The sequence below is a fragment of the Pelmatolapia mariae genome, linkage group LG10_11 (genome assembly GCF_036321145.2).
Source record: "Pelmatolapia mariae isolate MD_Pm_ZW linkage group LG10_11, Pm_UMD_F_2, whole genome shotgun sequence".
NCBI lineage: Eukaryota > Metazoa > Chordata > Actinopteri > Cichliformes > Cichlidae > Pelmatolapia > Pelmatolapia mariae.
The window spans coordinates 48590041-48610138 of NC_086236.1; the positions used below are offsets into that span (position 1 = coordinate 48590041).

Sequence of the window (20098 nt, forward strand, 5' to 3'; positions counted from 1 at the left end):
GGTTAACTGGAAAGAACTGATAAATCCACCTTTATCAGGCAGAAGTTCAGAGAAAACGCTGGACTCAGCAGTCAGATAGGTCTCAGTCACACGGTGTGTCCAGTTCACAAGAACAACAACAACAACAAGAAACGAACAAAAAGAGTCCTTTAACATAAACATTTTCAACAATGCAGATGATTCAATATTATAGTGTGTCCCCCTCCTCTTTTGTGTTTCCATCGATCATTAAGAATGGCAGTCTACGGCCATGAGATCTAAGAAATTGTTATTTATAAAGTTAGTGTAATATTTTACCATCAGAACTTTTTTGACCTTTAAAGTTGTTATTTTATAAATGAAATGAAATCTCAAGCTTTTGCCCACTTGGCCATAGTGCTAATGCTGATGGTAAACCAGTTACAATCCTTATGGTCATACTCATCTAATACTCGAAAACTATCCGCGTTTCTGAAGAAGGAATGATGGGAATGATATCCCTCAGACTCAGTCACAGACGTTCACTTTTACTGCCATTGCTGTAGCTGCAAGTGATGTGCAGCTGTAATAGTATACAAATTCTCATATCACTTCATGATACACACCCATTGATCAATATAACATGCTCATGGCACTTGTTGCCCCGACTGAGTGTGGTGAAAATATATACGGTTAAACAACAGGAAGCACTGCAGCACAGCTGAGTTCAGAGTTTTGCATGTCAGATGCTTTTAAGAGCAATTAAAGTTGCCAAGGCAGCGACAAGCTTAGTTAAAAAATGTTCCTGCATCACAGCAGCATGCAGACTGTGCCTTTCTGCAGTATTGCAAAAAAGACAGCAGGTGTCCTCAGTGACCAGTCCCGTTTTTGCATAGCTGACTTGAACTTTAATGTAAAAAAATATGCAGTTATTCTCTCATGGCAACATTAACTGGCAATGTATCATTAATCTCCCACGTTTTCCCTATCTCCGTATACAAAACAAATTTTGACATTTACTAGCCAACTTTAGTTTTTATAATTATGACCTACTTGTCCAAATACTGATATATCAATGCACAAAAAAAGTGATTAGTTTCCATGGCCATTGTCTTATTAGTTAAGAAGCCCATATTTACATCTCAGTGTCTGTAGAACAGCTGTTTCTATTCTGCAGTGCATGAGTAGAAACATTTAAGCATGACAATCAAGTCATTATATTATCTGCATCCACAATTCTCTTGTGTGAATTAAATCAACTCATATTTTTGTTGTTAAATCTGAATCAAATATGTTTTATATACTTTACTTGTGCACAGTTCATTGAAGAACAAGAGCATCTAAACACATCTGTGTGTGTGTGTGCTAGGGGGTTGTCTTTAAGACACATGCATGAATATTATCCTGTGGATTAAAACACAGCTGCTTTTGCCAGAACTTTTGAATATGAAGTTGGAGTTCAAAGCAAATCATGATAATTTTCAGTGTGGATCTTTTGTCGAGTGCGTCCACCATTCCTCCTCTGCATGTCCATACCCAAAGATCACAGTAACAGCTCATTTAAAATGCTGTCATGACCAGGAGTAGTGGCTATGTCATGGGTCTTCTTGTTATCATTGTTACAGTAATTCTACTTTTTTACTTTATCTGTGCTAAAGAGCATTTGCAGTTTTATATGCTTCTTTCCTACAGTTAATGCTATCCATTAGTCTGCCAGTAAGAGGTAAAAATCTGAGAGTATGGCTAAACACAGTCACACACAGTCATTTGTTTACTGTATATCACAGTGTTAATGGTTGTTATTACATATTTCAGTCAAACAAGTTGTATTTTGGTTGATTGGAAGCATAAAACAGGACAACGTGAGGTTTTTCAACTTTTATTTATTTTTCAGCAGAGTTGCAGTAGTTCTGCCTCTCAACTTCCTCCTTTACTGGTGATAAAGCCTTTAAACACACCAACAGGGCGATGGATACAGTAGTTACCATAGTACTGAGTCATAACGACACATCTAAGGTGGCAGTGGGAGGTGGAGAGGGGCACACGGACACAAATAATTTCACCAAACAGTCGCCTTGGAATTATAAGAAGAATAAAACAAAACCAGAATAACTCATAAACACTCAAACACACTGCTGCTGCCTACATATACTGTAGTAGAGCTAATGGTTGTGATGCTATGACTATGGGTTGGGCTTGTGTGTAAAAGAGAAGGGTGGAAGTAAAGGATGAATTAGGGGTGGTCCCTTTGCTGATTTCCTTGGTGGACAGAAGTGCCTACTCCTTGGAGTGCATGTACAGCAGCAGGTCGGCAACGCGGTTGCTGTAGCCGTACTCATTATCATACCTGGTTGGAGGAAAGGAAAATGAATTAGTCAGCGTGTTTTTTTCAGACTTCCTGTTTTCTATGAGGGGTTGGACGGGACATGCTGAAAACTCACCAGGAAATGAGCTTGACAAAGTTGTCATTGAGGGAGATGCCAGCACCAGCATCAAAGATGGAGGAATGGGTATCACCGATGAAATCAGAGGACACCACCTGGCAAACACAAAGCACACCACGAGAGCGTAAAGTAAAGCAAATCACAGATCGATGATAACAATATTAAACCAGCTGTTTATATAGAATACCTGGTCCTCAGTGTAACCCAGCACTCCTTTCAAGGGTCCCTCGGCAGCCTTCTTGACGGCTTCCTTAATCTCAGCGTATGAAGCAGGCTTAGAGAGACGGCATGTCAGATCCACCACTGACACATCGGCCACTGGCACCCTGAATGCCATGCCTGTCAGCTTACTACAGAAAGAAGGAGGCAGAGGACAAAAAAGTGATTTCTGCACTTTTTATTATCAGTCTTCATTTCTTCAACAACTGGCTAAAGTGTACACCAGCTAAGACAGCTGAAACTTCGTGTGTGTGTATGTTTTGTGTGTGTGTCTTTACCCATTGAGTTCAGGAATGACTTTGCCCACTGCCTTGGCAGCACCAGTGGAAGCTGGAATGATGTTTGCGTGGGCACCACGGCCGTCACGCCAGGCCTTGGCACTGGGACCATCAACTGTCTTCTGTGTGGCTGTGTATGCGTGGACTGTTGTCTACAGATATCACATGACACATTATTAACCTTTAAGGCTTAAAAATGAAGATCATAAATATTACATTTGCTTATCATACTCAGATACTGTATAGAATTACTCTTACTTACCATGAGGGCCTCCTCGATGCCAAAGCTATCGTGGATTACTTTGGCCAGGGGGGCCAGGCAGTTGGTGGTGCAGGAGGCATTACTATGAACAGAGCAACAGGCATGATTAGTTATTTTGCAATATACTAGTAGACAATGTTCCCTCTAATTTTTCATGTGTCTGAGCGAACACACAAACTCCCTGAGCGGTCCCTTGGACCACTGTGAGCAACATCAGACGTGTGCACTGTGGTCACACCAGCATCGAATCCATCCAAGTTACATGGTTTATTAAAATAATCAAATTACAGCATTTACATTTATGTTAGACTACTTTTAATTAACTGCTTCAGCCCACTTACAATGAAAATTAAAAAAAATCTTGTTCATGACCTGTGTAGTATGTTAACACTATTGGAAGTAAAATTAACTTGAACTCCAATTTTGAAAACACAACTTTCTTTCTTTTTTTTAATAAAGCTCAGACTTGTATTATGAGTATGAGTCTGTGGTCTGGGAGAGAGTCCTGTAACTCTCTGTCTGCAAAATACAGTAAATAATGACCAATGTTGGGCAATTAATTATATAGTTACTTCTTCAAAAAAAGTAACTGAGTTAGGCAAACAAAGTTTTTTGCAGCTGTTTACCTAAAAATGCAGCCAAGGCGTTTTTTTAAATAAACATTTCAAACTATTTACAGAACAATCAGGTGTTCTGCATCAAATTTGATGCCACACAAATTATTTGTGTCACTCAAAAAAATTATTTCTGGCCACTATGAGATAAAGGAGAACAACAGCCTGATACCTGCAGGCCTGACAACAGGAGATGTATCACTCCTGTAACACCTGTAACATTCAGTAGTCGCCTCATTGTTCTGACACACACAACAAAACTATTGACTACACTACACACTAACTACACACTAACTACACAAGATTTGCGCTAAACGTCACAAATCTCTCACATCTCAAAACACTGCCGTCACTCCTAAAACTTCCCCCTTTCCTAAACAACTAAATGCCATGTTGCCATATCATTTTTTGATTGGTCAACGTTGTACATTTTTCGACGAATAGGAAAGGGTGGGTTTTTTGGTTTTGTCTTTGCTCACAGGCGGAGAGCGCTTTCCTTATAAGACGCCGTTTTTACCGTTTCTTCCCGCAGTAAATATAAACAACGATAGTATTCAGGAAGAAAACCAAACATTGCATATATTTTTATCATAACTCTGGTTTTACGTGGCCTATCAACACAATTTAAAAACTGGTATAAAGTCCACACTTTTTCCGTCAATTGTTCCGTCTGTCCTGCTCACATCTCCAATGGTTGTACACGTTGTCATTAACGTGGCTTCACTCCACATCAGCCACACCGGTGTCGGCACATAAGGACGCTGTCATAGCCTGTCAACCACGTTGATTAGTTGCGCATATACGAATGTGAATCGCATTATTGGCTGGACTATGCGATAAGGTGGCATCGTTCTAATCCCATACGGGAGCAGCCAGTCACTTACTGACTAACACTGCAAAACAGAATTGTTAAAGTTTTAGTTTTAATTTCAATTCAGGTTAGATTTTGTTTTTTCTGTGCGCAGAGACCGTGCCAGCAGTGCGCAATTGCACACGCGCGCAGCTTAGAGGGAACATTGCTAGTAGATATGATATTTTGGGTTTCTTTTGAGGTTCTAAAGCTAAATTTAGGATAACAGTTAAATTATGTTACCTGACAATAGTCATGGAGGAGGGGTCGTATTTGTCCTCATTAACTCCCATGACAAACATTGGAGCATCGGGTGAGGGGGCTGACACAACCACACGCTTTGCACCACCCTGGATGTGAGCCTGTGATTGGGAGAGAGAGCGCAGGTTAGAAACATTTCCTGGAATGTCATTGCGTTTGTCTGTGTGTGTGTGTTTGTGTGTGTGTGTACTTACAGAGGCCTTCTCAACACTGAGGAAAACTCCAGTGGACTCAACAACATATTTGGCTCCAGAGCTGCCCCAGGGGATTTCAGCTGGCTTCATACTAGAGTTATAGAAGAAACTGCATCAGTCTAAAATCACCTTAAATTTAGCAAGTCTCTGTACATCAGCTTCTTTTGCTTTTGCCTGATTCACGTTACTGTATTTTATCCTAAAAAACCCCCCTAGAAACAGGAGTACTGTATTACTACATACAGCTGGCTAAAGTAGCAACATCCTGTCTCACCCCTTTGAGTTTATCCAAACAGCTCCAATGAGAGTACTAACAGGGACTAGAAACCAAACTAGCTGTTCTCACTGGCTGTCTGTTAAATCCAGAATTGATTTTAAAAGTCTTTCTTTTCACATGCAAAATGCTAAATATGCGGCTCATCACATCTTAAAAACCTCATATTATCCCAACAAAGCATATCGCTCTGAGACTCACTTGTGGTTCCTGGAGTTTCTAAAAGTAAAATGGGAGGCCGCGCCTTCAGCTCTAAAGGCCCTCTCCTATGGAACCAGCTCCAAGCTTGGATTTGGGACAGAGACACCCTCTCTATAAGATCAGACTTAAAACTTTCCTTTTTCAAAAGCTCATACCCAGGGCTGGGTCAGGTGACCCTCAATCATCTCTCAGTTGTTGCAGTCATTATATCCTCAAGCTGCTGGGGGGGCTTCCCATAGTGAACTGACCACTTCTTCTTCACTTCCCTTTTCTCACTCGCTGTTTCTTTATATGCCACAATTGCAGAGCAGCAACTTTTCTTGCAGCCATAGTCAGTGCTTTGTACCGCTCCTGTCTACACTCTTCCCCACTCTCATCACATGCCTGGTCAGAGAAGATTGCTGATGTTCTTCCTCTAATGTCACTGGATGTTTACTTTGAAAAATGAAGCAGCTTTAGATTAAAAAAAAACATCTGAACTGAACTGGGACATTTTTTCAGCCTGCCTACATCTGCTCTTTGTAGCAGAAAACAGCCACGGGTCAGTTAACGTTGTCGTTACTTACCACTGGAAGACAGAGATGGCTTGGCCATCGACGACAAGTTTGCCATTATCTGCAGACACTTCACCACGGTAACGGCCATGAGTGGAGTCGTACTTGAACATGTAAACCTAGAAGCAGGAGGGATGACAGTGATGACGTTAATATGGGGAGTGCTTCACAAAGAAGCATAAAAACATGTTGTACACCCTCCTGGAATTTTCTGGGCAGTTTTCAGAAAAAAAAAAAAAAAACACTGTGAGATTAACTTTTCACCCAAACAGCATACATCCATTCCTACATGACAACATCTCATGGAGTTATACTACACAGCCTGAATAATTTAGATAACTTAGCAGGCAGTAGATTTTCTCACCATGTACTGCAGGTCAATGAAGGGGTCATTGATGGCCACAACCTTGATGCCCTTCTGAAGGCAAGCCCTCAGGACCAGGCGGCCAATGCGACCAAATCTGCAGAGACAGAGATGGAGAGATTAGGAATAGTTGCCATGGGAAAACAGTGGGAAACTTCCTCAGGATGTCACAGCACCCATGGGATCAGTCCATGTCCACTGCAGCAACACTTTACAGTTTTAATACGAGCAACTTTCACTACACTCTTATATGTCCATATCATGCTTTTTCAATTACTCAAAAATAGACAACAGGTGTCCCTCATTACAAGCACATCTGTGAATGTGACATTACAGAAATGTTACGGTGGATGAAATTATTTCTGAACATAAAAAGATCATCTGTTTTTTAGTTCTAAAAACAAATATAGCCTCAAACTCTAACCACTATATAATATAATTTGAAGTATGGCTAAAGGAAGAGGCGGCTCAATCATGGAGCGTGTTTACTGCTAATAATTTCAATGTCTTGAATGAAAGAGAACATACTATCACAGTAAACCTTTCAGCATCAAAACAGGCTTTACTGTGCAGTTATTACTTGTTAATAATAAATTTGTTATGGTGTTATGGTGCATTTGCCCTTTGGTTGCTCTTTAACACATCTTTACTAACCACCAATGCTTGCCCAGCCCCAGTTTTTGCTTCAATGATATCCTACTGTAACCACCAGAAATCACTCTTACCCATCTTAATTGTGTGTGTGTGTGTGTGTGTGTGTGTGTGTGTGTGTGTGTGTGTGTGGTGTTTCAAACTGACCCATTGATTCCAACACAGAGGTCTGACATGGTGGCTGCTGCTTAGGGAGTGTGGAGTAACCTGGAAGAAAAAGAAAGAAAAATACATAAATCATCACATTTGAAATGAATTAATTTAAACAATATTGAACATCAAATGACAGAAAATACAAGCAAGCTATCAACCCCAGATATCAACCCTCACTACAAGTGAAAAACCTGGGTGTTATTTTTGACTCTGAGCTTGGTTTTATCCCACATATTAAACATGTAACCAAAATTGGATTTTATCATCTAAAAAATATAGCCAGAGTCCGCCCTATTCTCTCTCGGGCCAACACGGAGATGCTGATTCATGCTTTTATTACCAGTCGCATTGATTATTGTAATGCGCTGCTCTCTGGTCTCCCCAAAAAGAATATTTCACCTTTGCAACTTTTGCAAAACTCTGCAGCTCGTGTGCTGACGAAGACCAGAGGGCGGGCCCACATTACACCGGTTTTACAATCGCTGCATTGGCTCCCCGTGTGTTTCAGGATCGATTTTAAAGTTCTTTTATTGGTTTTTAAATGTCTTAATGGTCTTGGGCCTTCTTATCTTTCAGATCTGCTTTTACCATATGAACCCTCGCGGACCCTGAGGTCCTCTGGTACTGGCCTTTTGATTGTCCCTAAAGTCAGCCACATACTCACGGAGAGGCAGCTTTTCAGTGGTTCGGTCCTCATCTGTGGAACAGCCTGCCGGAGGAGCTCAGGGCCGCAGAGAACGTTCATGTTTTTAAGAACAGGCTCAAGACCCACCTTTTTAATTTAGCTTTTAACTAATGTTTATTTATTTTATGCTTATTTATTCTATCCTGTTATTCTATTTATATTATTAATTTAGTTTTTACCTAATATTTATTGATTTTATTCTTATTTATTTTTTATTTTCTTACTCTGTTATACTTATATTTATATTGTATCCCATTCTTATTTTTATTTTTTTTATCTTTTTATCCTGTATATGTTCTTATTAGGTCATATCTCCAGTGTTTCCTCGGAGGGGGCTCTCTGCACCGGGGCTGTGATCAACCGTGGCTGCTGGGGCTCTGTCGGTCTTCTCAGCCTGGCTGGGGAGCTTCTTTGCCTCCCTCCTGCTGCGTGCCCAGCCTGGAGGCTGCGGTCTGTGACCGGCTCCCGGTGCAGACGGCTCCCTGTGATAGTGTTTCCTCACTTGGCTAATGCGTACCCAGCCCAATTTTACTCTTTAAGTGTGTGTGTGTGTGTGTGGGGGGGGGGGGGGGGGGGAATGTGTGTATCCATGACTGTTTATGTTAATGAGAGTGTGGGGAGTGAGTGGGAGGGTGGGGTGGGGTGGGCTGCTTTTAACCATGTAAAGCACTTTGTGCTACAGTTTTTTGTATGAAAAGTGCTTTATAAATAAAGATTGATTGATTCATTGATAAGGCAGATAAAAATGCCATCTGTTGTCAACACAGCCAAAAATAGCTGATATATAAAATTTTTAAAACATCAGAGTCAGGCAGGGTGCAGCCCCAAGAAAATGAAGCAGCTTTAGGCAGGACAGATATATTGCTGGCTTGCAGTGTCAAAATGAATATAATATACCGGAAGTCAAGAAAAAAAATTTGTGGCAAGTTAATACATAACCTTACACTCATACAACCACAGGAAATGAGCAGGCAAAACCAAAAAGAAGCACATGTGCAATAAATCACAAATCTGTTTGTGCCAAGCTACCCTCTATCATCCATTTCACTTTGAATTTACAGATGTTTTTTGTCTTCCTCTCCTTCTCTCCTCCACGTTTTACACTGATCCTCACCCTTGTTTCTGTCCTCTCCGCTCAGTCGGAGGCCATGTGGGGTGAAGTGAGGTTACACGTTTTCGTATGCAACATCTTAAAAAGATTTGAAATGCCCAAATTTCAACATCAGCCCATTCGGTGATTTCAGCAGTGAGGCAACACTGTAAAAACTGTAAACTGTCATCTCACAATACCTGGATGCCCTCTGTGATGCATTAGCACTAAAGGCAAAAACACTAACACCTGTGAAGAACGCTTACGAAGCTGCATGATGTTTTTGAGCCAGGTATGATGACTAAAAGCATAGCACAAGCCAGAAAGTGTGCAAGAGTGTGACTGTGTTTAATGCCAACAGGGGAAAAATACAGGCTACCAAAAATGTGTTTTACAGGCAACTGCCGCAGGAGTAGGGAGGCGTTACCTCATGCAGCGACATGTTTCGACAACAATGGGAAGGAGGTAGTTATGTGGAGCAAGCAGGGACTTGATAGAGAGGAAGCGTGACCTATTTCCCTCTACCTTCCTCTCCCTTTCATACTGGAACACTCTGGTTCCTCCTCACTACACCTCCTACTCCTCCTCCTAGTCCCACCCTTCTTGTCTTTTCTACCAGCTCTGCCTCCCCTCTCCACCACTTCAGCTCCTTCGCCGTCTTCGCTCTCTCTATATTAAAAACGTTACTCCTGACATCCTGATATCATGTCTAGTCTCCCAACTCATGCAACCTCATGTTGGGGGGTTAAGGGAGGTTTCCATCTGCAGCTTGTCACCAACCAATAACACGTTCACAATCAAAGCAGTGCTGGTGATGCTAGTGCTGTGTGTGTGAGACAGTATGTGCATGTAAGTGTGTGTGTATGTGCGAGTGGCAGGGCAGGTAGAGTAAGTAAGGGCAATGCGGATTGTCCTTGGAACTGGCTGTTCGTCATTTTAGACAACTGTAATCTCCTAATCTGTTTTGTGTGTGTGTGTGTGTGAGAGAGAGAGAGAGAGAGCGCATGTGTGTCTACACAAATGTGTGCGTGTCTCTCTGACAAGCAAGTAGGGCAGGTCGTGGATCTGGTGAAATGCATTGTGGGAGCACTTTAAATAGAATAAAGGGAGTGCCAGATTATGATGAATAATCGCTCTCTTTCATTCACACAAAAATAACTGTACATGATTTTGGATTATTTTCACCTGGATGTATCTGCTGTAGTCATTAATGCAGAGAGGAGCGGCACCATTTGTTTCCAGTCAGAATCAATTTATTGAACAGCCTGTCAGAAGTGATGTGATGTGACCTGTGATGGCCTCAGTGGTTTCAGTTATTAGACTTCTTGTCTCCATGTTTGCAGCACCGTCCTCTGAAGGCAAGAGCGGCCATTTTGTGTTCTGCTGCTTGCATCCACACACAAGGTCACCAAGAAAAAAAAAAGATGGAGAGGGGGCGAGAGAGAGGGAGAAGGTCCAGTATGACTGCGCAGTTCTCACGTTTCACCTTTTGTGCATTCACAAAACACTGCAGGGTCCCCCCTCCACCTCTCTCTGCCCTTGTTGCCTGTTTCACAGTTCATTTCCCTCCTCGATTTTCTCTCTTCTTGCTCTAAGTTTTTCCAACACAGAGCAGCTGCCTCGGGTAACCATAACAAAACAGCCGCTCTCTTACTTTTTAAGAGGCTTTTATACTGAACTAAAGATAGAAAATGGAATAGCAGAGGCGCTCACAAGGAGACAGATCTTTGCAGGACGGCATGATGGAGCACATACTAAAGACAGGCTCATGTCATGGCAGGCACTTCTGTCATGACACGATGAAGGTCGCTGGTATCAGACTGCATGCATCACTATTTAGTAGTCCATTTGAGGAGCACTATGATAACCAGTAAAACTCTTTGCATCATGCTAATGGTGAGGTATATTACATATTACATTACACTTTGTAAGGTTTTTGTGCAACACTTACAACACCATAGTTTCACTAAAGGTTGCCTAAATTGCACCAGGTTTTTATTGCGCATATCTACCGAGGACATTGCATTTGAATTTACCGTCAGCCCAAACAGCACTGGTCTGTTATTACCCACACCGCACCCCCCCAAGAGTGCTCGCACAGACGCGCCACATCTCACAAAGACAGCACTGTGCAGGGCGGAGAGGTGACACGCTGGTAACTGCAGCTTCCAATCTGCTGATACTCATTAAATTGTTCAAAGAAGGAACATAAGCCTTCTATACTTTTCTGACCATGCATTGCACGCAGATGCACCAAACTGTGTGTTTGGCATTTACAGAAAGACAGACTGACCTGAAGAGTCAATGCAAGACTGGGAAAAATTTGAGATCTGATCTAAATGTAGGTGAACGAGGCTGCTCCAAGAAACTGGTGGTGAAAATCGTTCTGAACAGGTGAAAGGAATAAAAAACTGAATGGTATTAAAGCTTAGATCATACTGAATAGCTGGACATATGGTGCATGCTTGTTGTCCTTCCCTTCTGACCTGCACTTCGAGCTGTTATCCCTCTCTTACTTTTGTTGGCTCCATGAGTTCCACACATTTGCCCTCTGCTCATTCCCACCACCCAAACTAATCATTAAAATTCACCACCCTCCCTCCATCCCTCTATTTGTCACCGCTCTTTTGTCTGTGTAACCCCACCACCACCGACACAGACTCCCCCAACCCCCAACCCCCTAGGCTTTGGCCTATATTCCTCACTCAGGTTTATGCAGAGGGGGTGCAGAATAGAGGCCCCGCCAGTGTTTGCTGTACGTGCACTGGAGGGACTGTTGAGGGAGAGAGATGACTCATAACTATTCGACCAGAAAAAGGACAAAGACGATCGTCTGCAGCAGGTAGAAAAAAATAAATTCTCAAAATTGTGAGTGGACGCGCAAGTGAAAGGAGTAGAAGGGAGTGGAGCATAATGACACAGCATTTCTTTCCTTCTGTGTACATTTTTTACAGCGTCGAGGACCTACGATTGACAAAACAAACACTGATTGTGTTTCTTCAAAATATGTCTCATTTGAACAACATACGGTCTGCAGGAACTTGCTACAAACCCTTATATGGACATAAGTTTGAGGTAGCACAGATGTTCTGCTACGTAACACTGTTCACACACAAGAGACGGAGCTGAAGGAGAGACACAGCTCACTCTATTGACTGCATGAGAGGCAGACTGAAGCTAATTTTCTCACTCTTTGGTTTGCTTCAGTTTGTGCATTCATTGGAAGGGCTTCCATCGGAAAGATTTTTCAGTGAGTGAGTGAACTCACTGACTCTGACAGTGCTTTTCCTGCCCACTAACTCCTCTGGCTTTCCTCCTTCATTTGCCCTTATTTGCACCCCCCTCCCCCACAGCTATCTATCCCCCTGACACACCCTCACTCTCTCTCCAGTGGTTTTCCACTGCAGTAGGTTGATTGGCCAGAGGCCGGGCGCACTATCCAATTAGGTAATGTCTTCTGTTCTTGCCCGCTTCTGGATGATTTGCAAAAATCAAACAAGTCACAGTGAGCTATACTATTATGTTATTATTCTGAGATAACGCCATAAAAATGTTCGTATCACTTTCACTATGCACTGCTGGGCACTATAGAGTTAAAGTTATATGGGAAAAGGCATATTTTGATAATTTAACAATACTATTACTGCAATTTCCATTCCAATAAAGGCTTTTTTTTCCTTTTTACTATTTTACTGTTGTATTTTGGTGTTGTAATTAATATACCGGCCTTCTGTGGACAGGGACAGGCCGATTAGAAGGCCCACTTTTCTATTAGGCATTTAATTAGTGGCAGTCAATTGTGTATTCCTATGACCAGATACACCAGCTTTGATAAGATGAATACAATGAGGCCTATAATGGTTTGGTAATCCACTAAAACTTGTATACAGAGTTTGTGCACACACCAGCCATCATGAATTAGTAAAGCCTGTGCTGTATCAAACTGCAGAGGACTCAGCAGAAGGACACGTGACTCCCTGATCCCAGTTATGCTGATCACAGACGCACACAGTCCTCACAGCACTAATTTCTGACTGATATTTAAGTGTTAGTCCATGTCTTTTGCCTCCTTTTATATCATAAGCTAAGCCACAGCACGTTGGTAAAATGATGCGGTGTTCTCTGCTTGTCTTAAAAAGATGTTGGTTATGCAAAAATCCACATACTATAACATATATTATAACTGTAATATCAATAAGAAGTGCTGTGCTGAATAAGTGAGGCAATCTTACATCCACATGCTCTACTTCCTACATTTTTCAAGAGTTTATTTCCTCAAATTGGGGGCAGTTATGCACAGAGCGCTGAATCACTCTGGAGTTCCTTCTCGCTCAGACACAACCTAAAAAAGATTGCAGGTGGATAAGACGTCTGCAGAGCACAGTCAAGTGGGACACTCACACCAACCTCAGCCTGTAATCCACTAAACTCCTTTGAGTGGAAAACCTGAATTAATCTAGAAACAGCGACTCATAAGTGCTTCAAGAATGACTCAAGGCTACTTGTAAATCCGTGTCATCGCAAAACTAACTTTTAGTAGAGGGGACAACCCACCAACTACAGGATGTGGTAATTTAATGTGGGTAGGGTTTTACCCACAAGTACCTGGGTCTAAAATGAGTGGTTCAAGGCAGGGAATATTTTCCGGCATGACTAACGTGGCCTGATAGCGTTCTTCCTGCAGACAGCACACGAAAATCAAGCCCACATTTACACCCAACATCAAAGAGGCCACATGAGCCCCTGCTTTTCTACATGTGCCACATCTCAGTAATTACATGGTTGAACTCCACCTCAGGATAGCATGTTCTGTGTGTTACAGGCAGAAAATAGCTAAACTCCCCGGCATTAATTTTATTTTATTTTTTTTTAAATTCTATATTTCTTTACTCTGTAGAAGAAATAAATCTAAAGGAACAGATCATCATCAGTCATGCACATCACCTGAAGGCCTCTTGACAGCACAGGATGTGACTACAGTGCTTAGCATGACTGCTAAGGATCCTAAGATACTGTGACCTTCAGTGTAGAGCAGTATGAGCTAACGTGTGAGTGCCCCTTCATGGTTGAAATCTCAATAAATGATTTCAGGCTGACAAAGGAGTCTAAGATGAAACATTATTGGCTGATCGGTATCAGCACTGGAGCTCTGGGCCTGCTGTGACCTTCACTAGCCGGAGGGATGACCTTCAACAGTCAACCATTTCTCCATCTGCACGTAGCCTACCACACCTGGACATGAAATCAATCAGCAGCAAAACACTGTTCACCTTAACTAATAACCCAACATCATGGTATTTATTACTACACAAATAATGTATCACTACACAGATACTGACAAACATCACGATTCTCTGTGGAGTTTAAAATAATGAATTCACGCTTGTAATTTCATTATAATTCTCCTGTACTGAACTCATCTGACCTTTTCTATTAGTAACGAATTGAACAATAACTGTATCCTGTATGCTTCTGTGCCATTAAAGGAGAACACAGGCCTCCTAAGCAGAGAACTGCATCAACAGGTCAGTCCAGTCTGGAGTAAACTGCGGCAGAATCATGCGACACTGCGCCGTCAAGAGGGGGTAGTTGCAGCCTCCTCCTCTCTGCCATGAAATAAACCATAGCTTATTCATTTTGCCCTTTCGTTCATCTCTGAGGCCTCTGCCTCACGTAGGCTGCAGTAATTGCAGGCGCACAGCTCATCTGAGAATGGCGCAACGTCGACAGACTTCATGGTGAAGACAGGAGGAAGCACGTAGCGTCACCTTCATCCACTCACCCTCCACCTTCACCTTCAAGTCCCTACAGCCCTGTGCATCACTGCGGGACATATTCATTCAAACATCTGCCTCCTAACTCTACTGATCAGTATGCTTCTGAGATAGGCTTCATTTTTCTATTGGGTTACATAACATGGAGACTAATCCACTTCCGCAGATGCAGCACTCCGAGCTGCCAATGTCACGTTACCCGCTGAGACGAATGAATGGAGCAAACTTAATACACGATAATTACGTCATGATAATTCACAGTGCAGTCTAATTGGAATTGTTTTCGTGTTTTTCGGGATTTTTTTCTTAATTAATGACACATTATGTTAAAAAAATGGCGCAGACAGAACGCATAACACAACAGCCTGCCTCTCTCCAGACTGCAAGGCCACGGCCGCATCCTCTCTTCCTGTACAATACAAGCGTGAATCCTGCCAAAAATGACACACTTAATAAATCATAAACCACCCCTACAGCACACGTGGGGCCTATTTCCTCTCATTCTGCACCACTTCGACGTTTTATGTGCCCGACTTAATGAGTCGTGGATGCAGGGCGATGATAAGCTCACCAGCTTCCGCGAGTCACGTAGCTACATCCTGAAAGAGGAGTGAAACACTGAAAGTAGAGCGGAATTCATTTCTTCCACCTGAATACTTAAAAAGACTTAAAAGTCAGACGTTAGTTGGGTCCTTGCGCTGAAAAGCAAAGCGGTGTAGCGGCTTACCTCACGGATGATGCTTCTTGAGTTGTGTGCGCAGTTCACTGAGACGCCTTCCGCTTTTATACCAGGCACGTGCCTCGGGAAGCCTGGTCGCCCTGGCGACGTGACGTAATGCCATCTTCTGTCAGGACTCCATTCTGAACGCTTACATGCTCACGGTGTCTCCTCGCTGCCATAGTAACGGAAGAATGAATCATCGGTGTGGTTAACGTCTTTATTCACAGAGCCTGTTCGCAGGGCAGAATCGAGGGTTGCGTAGAGAATGAAAGGTGATATTCATAAGAGAGAGAAATACACAGACTGGAAGAGCGAGGCTGGCAGGACGCCAGCGATGAAACGATGAAGATTTTGGTCCTATGTCCCAAGATGCTCAGCGGTTACACGAGGCTCTGATGTAATACAATGGGGCACATTTGCTTTAATAAAGCTGTTACAGGCTACATAAGAACAATTCATGAGTCCGCACTAGCTGGTTTAGATCGCCAAAGTGCGATTTAAGCATACAAAGTAGGCTGGTGACACTCCACGTGTGGGAGGGTAGGATGGAGGGCCAAACGCTTTGTTAGCAGGCCTCTATTGTGCATTGATCTGACTGCAGAGTGTGAGAGAGCCCATATGGATGTATGCAGCGCTATGTAGGAAGCCATGAACATGTCACGTAGTCATACATGAAGACCTGACGGTATTCTAAACTGGACTAATCGATTATGACCGTACGACCAATATGCAATAAAAAATAAAGTATCCCGCATAATAATAATAATAATAATAATAATAATAATAATAATAAAGAATTAATAAAACACACACACACGTAAATATGCTAGCTCTGTTCTTTCTTCTTTTCTTCAGATCACATGTCGGACTAAGAACAAGCCTACGTGAGGCAGGATGCGTGCAGTCATAAAATGGGAAATCCCTGCAGTGCAGTAGGAGGGACGTTATTTGCACATGCTTCACATCCCCTTTTCGAATTTCGTCATTATAGATTCAGTGTTTGGTTTCAGCATCGTACAGCAAGCTGCTCCGTCTAGAAGATGTCGTTTAATGAAAGTGACGAATCATAACGAATCTGTAACTTGTTTAGCTCACATAGCCTTATAGTTACGGTAAAAGGCTACGAAGGCTATGAAGCGTCGGAAATAAATCCGAAATAAGGACTAACAGCGCCATCTATCTATCTATCTATCTATCTATCTATCTATCTATCTATCTATCTATCTATCTATCTATCTATCTATCTATCTATCTATCTATCTATCTATCTATCTATCTATCTATCTATCTATCTATGGTGTTGTGTAAAATAAAGAGAATTATGACAATGAATTATGTTAATTAGGGAAATTGTGTTTTTGGTTGTGTCTGCGTGCGTGTGCCTAAAGTATATTACATTTTTAATGAAAGGACTGATAAGAGAAAGTTAAAGAAATAAAATAAGATATGTAGTTAGTTAGAAATATACTGTAGTATATTATAAGCTTAAGTTAGTCATGTCAAGTTATTCATAAATCAATACCTGTTATCCCTACTCCTACATAATGTTTATATACAAAAAATACAATTAAAGTGGTCTTGAGTAATAATTCTTCAGGCTTTCTGAAGCTGTTGGACATTGGATGATTTCTCATTTTCAGTCCCATCCTTGTACCTGACCATTTTCAGACGAATGTTTATTTACTTATTTATGTTAAACCACTTAACACTGGCCTACCAAATTACACAAGAACTGGTCTTGTCAAAATTGATGGAATTATGAACACCGAAAAGTATACATTTTCATTTTGATCACCATGTAGTACCATCTGGAAAGAGTCTGATTCTGACTCTAACAGGTTTATCTTTCAGCATGACAATGATCCCAAACACACTGCCAGTGCAGTAAAAGCATATCTGGATAGAAAAACAAATATGGGAACACCATCAGTCATGTAGGGCCCTCCCTAGTGCCTAGACCTCAGTAGTGAAGCACTGTGGGATCATATTGATGGAGAACAGAAGAAAAGGCAGGCAACATCCAAAGAATCTCTTCAAATGTCCTTCAAAATGCCCGGAACGGTATTCCTGAAGACTACTTAAAGAAATGACAAGAAAGCTCGTCCAAGAGAATTCAGGCTGTGATGAAGAATAAAGGTGGTACTAAACTGACTTTCAAGCTCATTAGAATTGTACAAACAGTTTTTCCCCTAATTAAATACTGTATTTTCATGTATGTTTGCACATATTGCTGCACATATTTCCTGTCTTCCTAGCAATATATAGAAAAATAAGTGGTAGCTTAAAACCTTTGCACAGTACTTGATGTATTTTTCTACCAATGTTCACGGGGTTAAAGACCAAAGTCATTTTCGTTTGAGTGACGGTAAACACGCTTGAAATCTTGCGCCATCCTGAGGCCCACTCGGGACACACAAAATAAACAAAAGCGCCATCTCCTGGAGAAACCCAGATCCTGCATGTGGATGAGTCTTTCTGGGTTGCTTTGGCATATTTCTCAAAACATTTTGAAAGACCTTAGCTCTAAAACTTAATTTACCAAAACAGCCCTTTCATCCAGCACTACAATCTACAAAAGACTGTAACCTGCCTAAAACCTTTAATCTGCCTGTCAAAATGAAGGTTTTTGGTCATAGACACCACAATGAATCTTGTGACATGGTGTGGAGCAGTGTGGTCAAACATGTTTAGATCCCATTTAGTCAGAATGATAGAAAACTAGAAGTATGTTCTTGTCTTCAAATGTAACAAAAATCTTATCTCACAGGTATTTACCGAATGCCTACAGCAGGGGTGGGGAACTCCAGTCCTCTAGGTTTTAGATATCACCCTGGGTAAACACACCTGAATGAAATGACTAGTTCATTACCAGACCTCTGGAGAACTTAAAGAAATGTTCAGGAGGTAATTTTGCCTTTTAAATAAGTTGTGTTGGATCAAAGACATCTAAATCCTGCAGGACACGAGCCCTTGGGGCATGGAGTTCCCCGCACACCCTTGGCATACGTTATCAGACTATTAACTGACTGCTAAGCAAATATTCCTGAGATGTTCATTTAAAAAGCAAAAGGTTTTACATTCTACTTTGTAAAGCAAAGGAGCACTCACATTTCTTTGTAACGTGAGGGGTACATTTCCTGCATTGTCTCACATTAAACAGAAAATGAACATTTTACAATAGAGAATAAAACCACAATCAATGCCATTAGTAACACAATCTAAGCTGTGCAGTCGTACATTAGAATAAAAACAGATGATAAAAAAAAACTGTCCCGCATTCAATGTTGATCTGTTTGTCTGCAAATTCTCACTCTTTCTTGCAGCAAGTGCATTATTCTGCTTGGATGAGTCTAACAGTTAAACATAATATTCTCCATCTGATTACCTGGTGTCATACTTTGGAGAGGAAATCTTTTCCACTGAGATTAAACATAGTGTATTAAATGGACAACAAGGTTAGTCACTGTATATAATGTGCATAAACATTCATAAAACAAAACATGAGAGATGCTTGCTTTGTTGTTCAAAAAAACAAAACAAAAATATAGTGAAAGATTGCTGTGACTGAACTAAGCAGAATAGCACAGAGAGGGACTGTGATTTGCACCTAAAGGTTTTGTCAGTAAATATCGAACCTGTACTAAATTTGGATTTTTCTGCGTTGCTGTCATGTTAAACAGCTCTGCTCAAGGTTAGAGAGGTATGAAAGAGTCACAGATGCAACATAAGATATTGAAGTTTGAAACAGAAACAGGATCTGCCAGTGAGCGTGTAACTGTAAATGCTGGACTGGATGTTCCCGTCAGTGTCTGGAGACCCTAAGAACAAACTCTAAAACTTTTTAAGAGCTATTTGTCTTTCAGCCAGCCTGTTTTCTTATTAACCACACCATTCTGTGTTGAGTTAGTAAGGCTCAGTTAGTTCCATAAATGAAGTGTGTCAACTTTATGGGAAATTACACTTCAACAAACAGCTGTGTTAAATAGCACGCTGCTGTACGTGTGACGGCGTGCCGGCACACAGAGTGTTTCCTGTTCAGTTTTTCACTGGCACAATGAGATGACCTGATGAAAAAGAGGAGCAGCAGGGTCATTTATTAACAGTAGCACACATTCAGTTTCATGCACCAGGGGGCAAACTTCCCTTTATAGTAACAGTGGCATCTGAAGGTCAGTGCTGTTGCTCATTTATATTTGGCTGACACATGAAACACATATAAAATACTGAAGTATATAAATATTTAAGAAATAATAAAGAAACATAAAAAATATCTACACAACAAATTATACAGACACCTGTTATAAAAAAAGCCGTGTTGATGGGATTATGCTAATGAACATTTTTGGGTTTCACAAACTATATTAAAAGGAGGTCTGCGCTGTTTTTGGACTCCACAAACAGAAAATAGGATGAACACTTTACTTTCATCACTTTATACATTTCAAAAACATTAGGATGGACACTTTTCTTCTTTAACCCTCCCTCTTCATCCAGTTTGATTTCCATTTTGAAAGATCTTTAGCTATAACCGGCTCTGCTTGCAGATCTTTA

At 41.4% G+C, this 20098-nt stretch overlaps 1 protein-coding gene across 1 annotated transcript; it reads right to left on the reverse strand.

The window, feature by feature from the left end:
• Positions 1–1824: 1824 nt before the first annotated feature.
• Positions 1825–15623, reverse strand: gapdhs (glyceraldehyde-3-phosphate dehydrogenase, spermatogenic). Its single transcript, XM_063488278.1, has 11 exons — positions 15554–15623; positions 7272–7331; positions 6474–6570; positions 6122–6228; positions 5081–5171; positions 4869–4987; positions 3162–3243; positions 2900–3051; positions 2590–2752; positions 2400–2497; positions 1825–2305 (listed from the first exon to the last, which is right to left on the reverse strand). Exons 2-11 carry the CDS (start codon positions 7298–7300, stop codon positions 2236–2238), a joined length of 1008 nt encoding a protein of 335 aa, XP_063344348.1. The 5' UTR covers positions 7301–7331; positions 15554–15623; the 3' UTR covers positions 1825–2235.
• Positions 15624–20098: the final 4475 nt, after the last annotated feature.

What these genes read in the sequence shown, in the direction of transcription:
- gapdhs (XM_063488278.1), bottom strand. Translation starts at nt 7,300, where the DNA reads ATGTCAGACCTCTGTGTTGGAATCAATGG. An exon ending in GTCATTCCTGAACTCAATGG is followed by an intron (nt 2,753 to 2,899) that starts GTAAAGACACAC and finishes TTCTTTCTGTAG; the next exon opens with TAAGCTGACAGGCATGGCAT. An exon ending in TGGGTTACACTGAGGACCAG is followed by an intron (nt 2,498 to 2,589) that starts GTATTCTATATA and finishes TGTGTTTGCCAG; the next exon opens with GTGGTGTCCTCTGATTTCAT.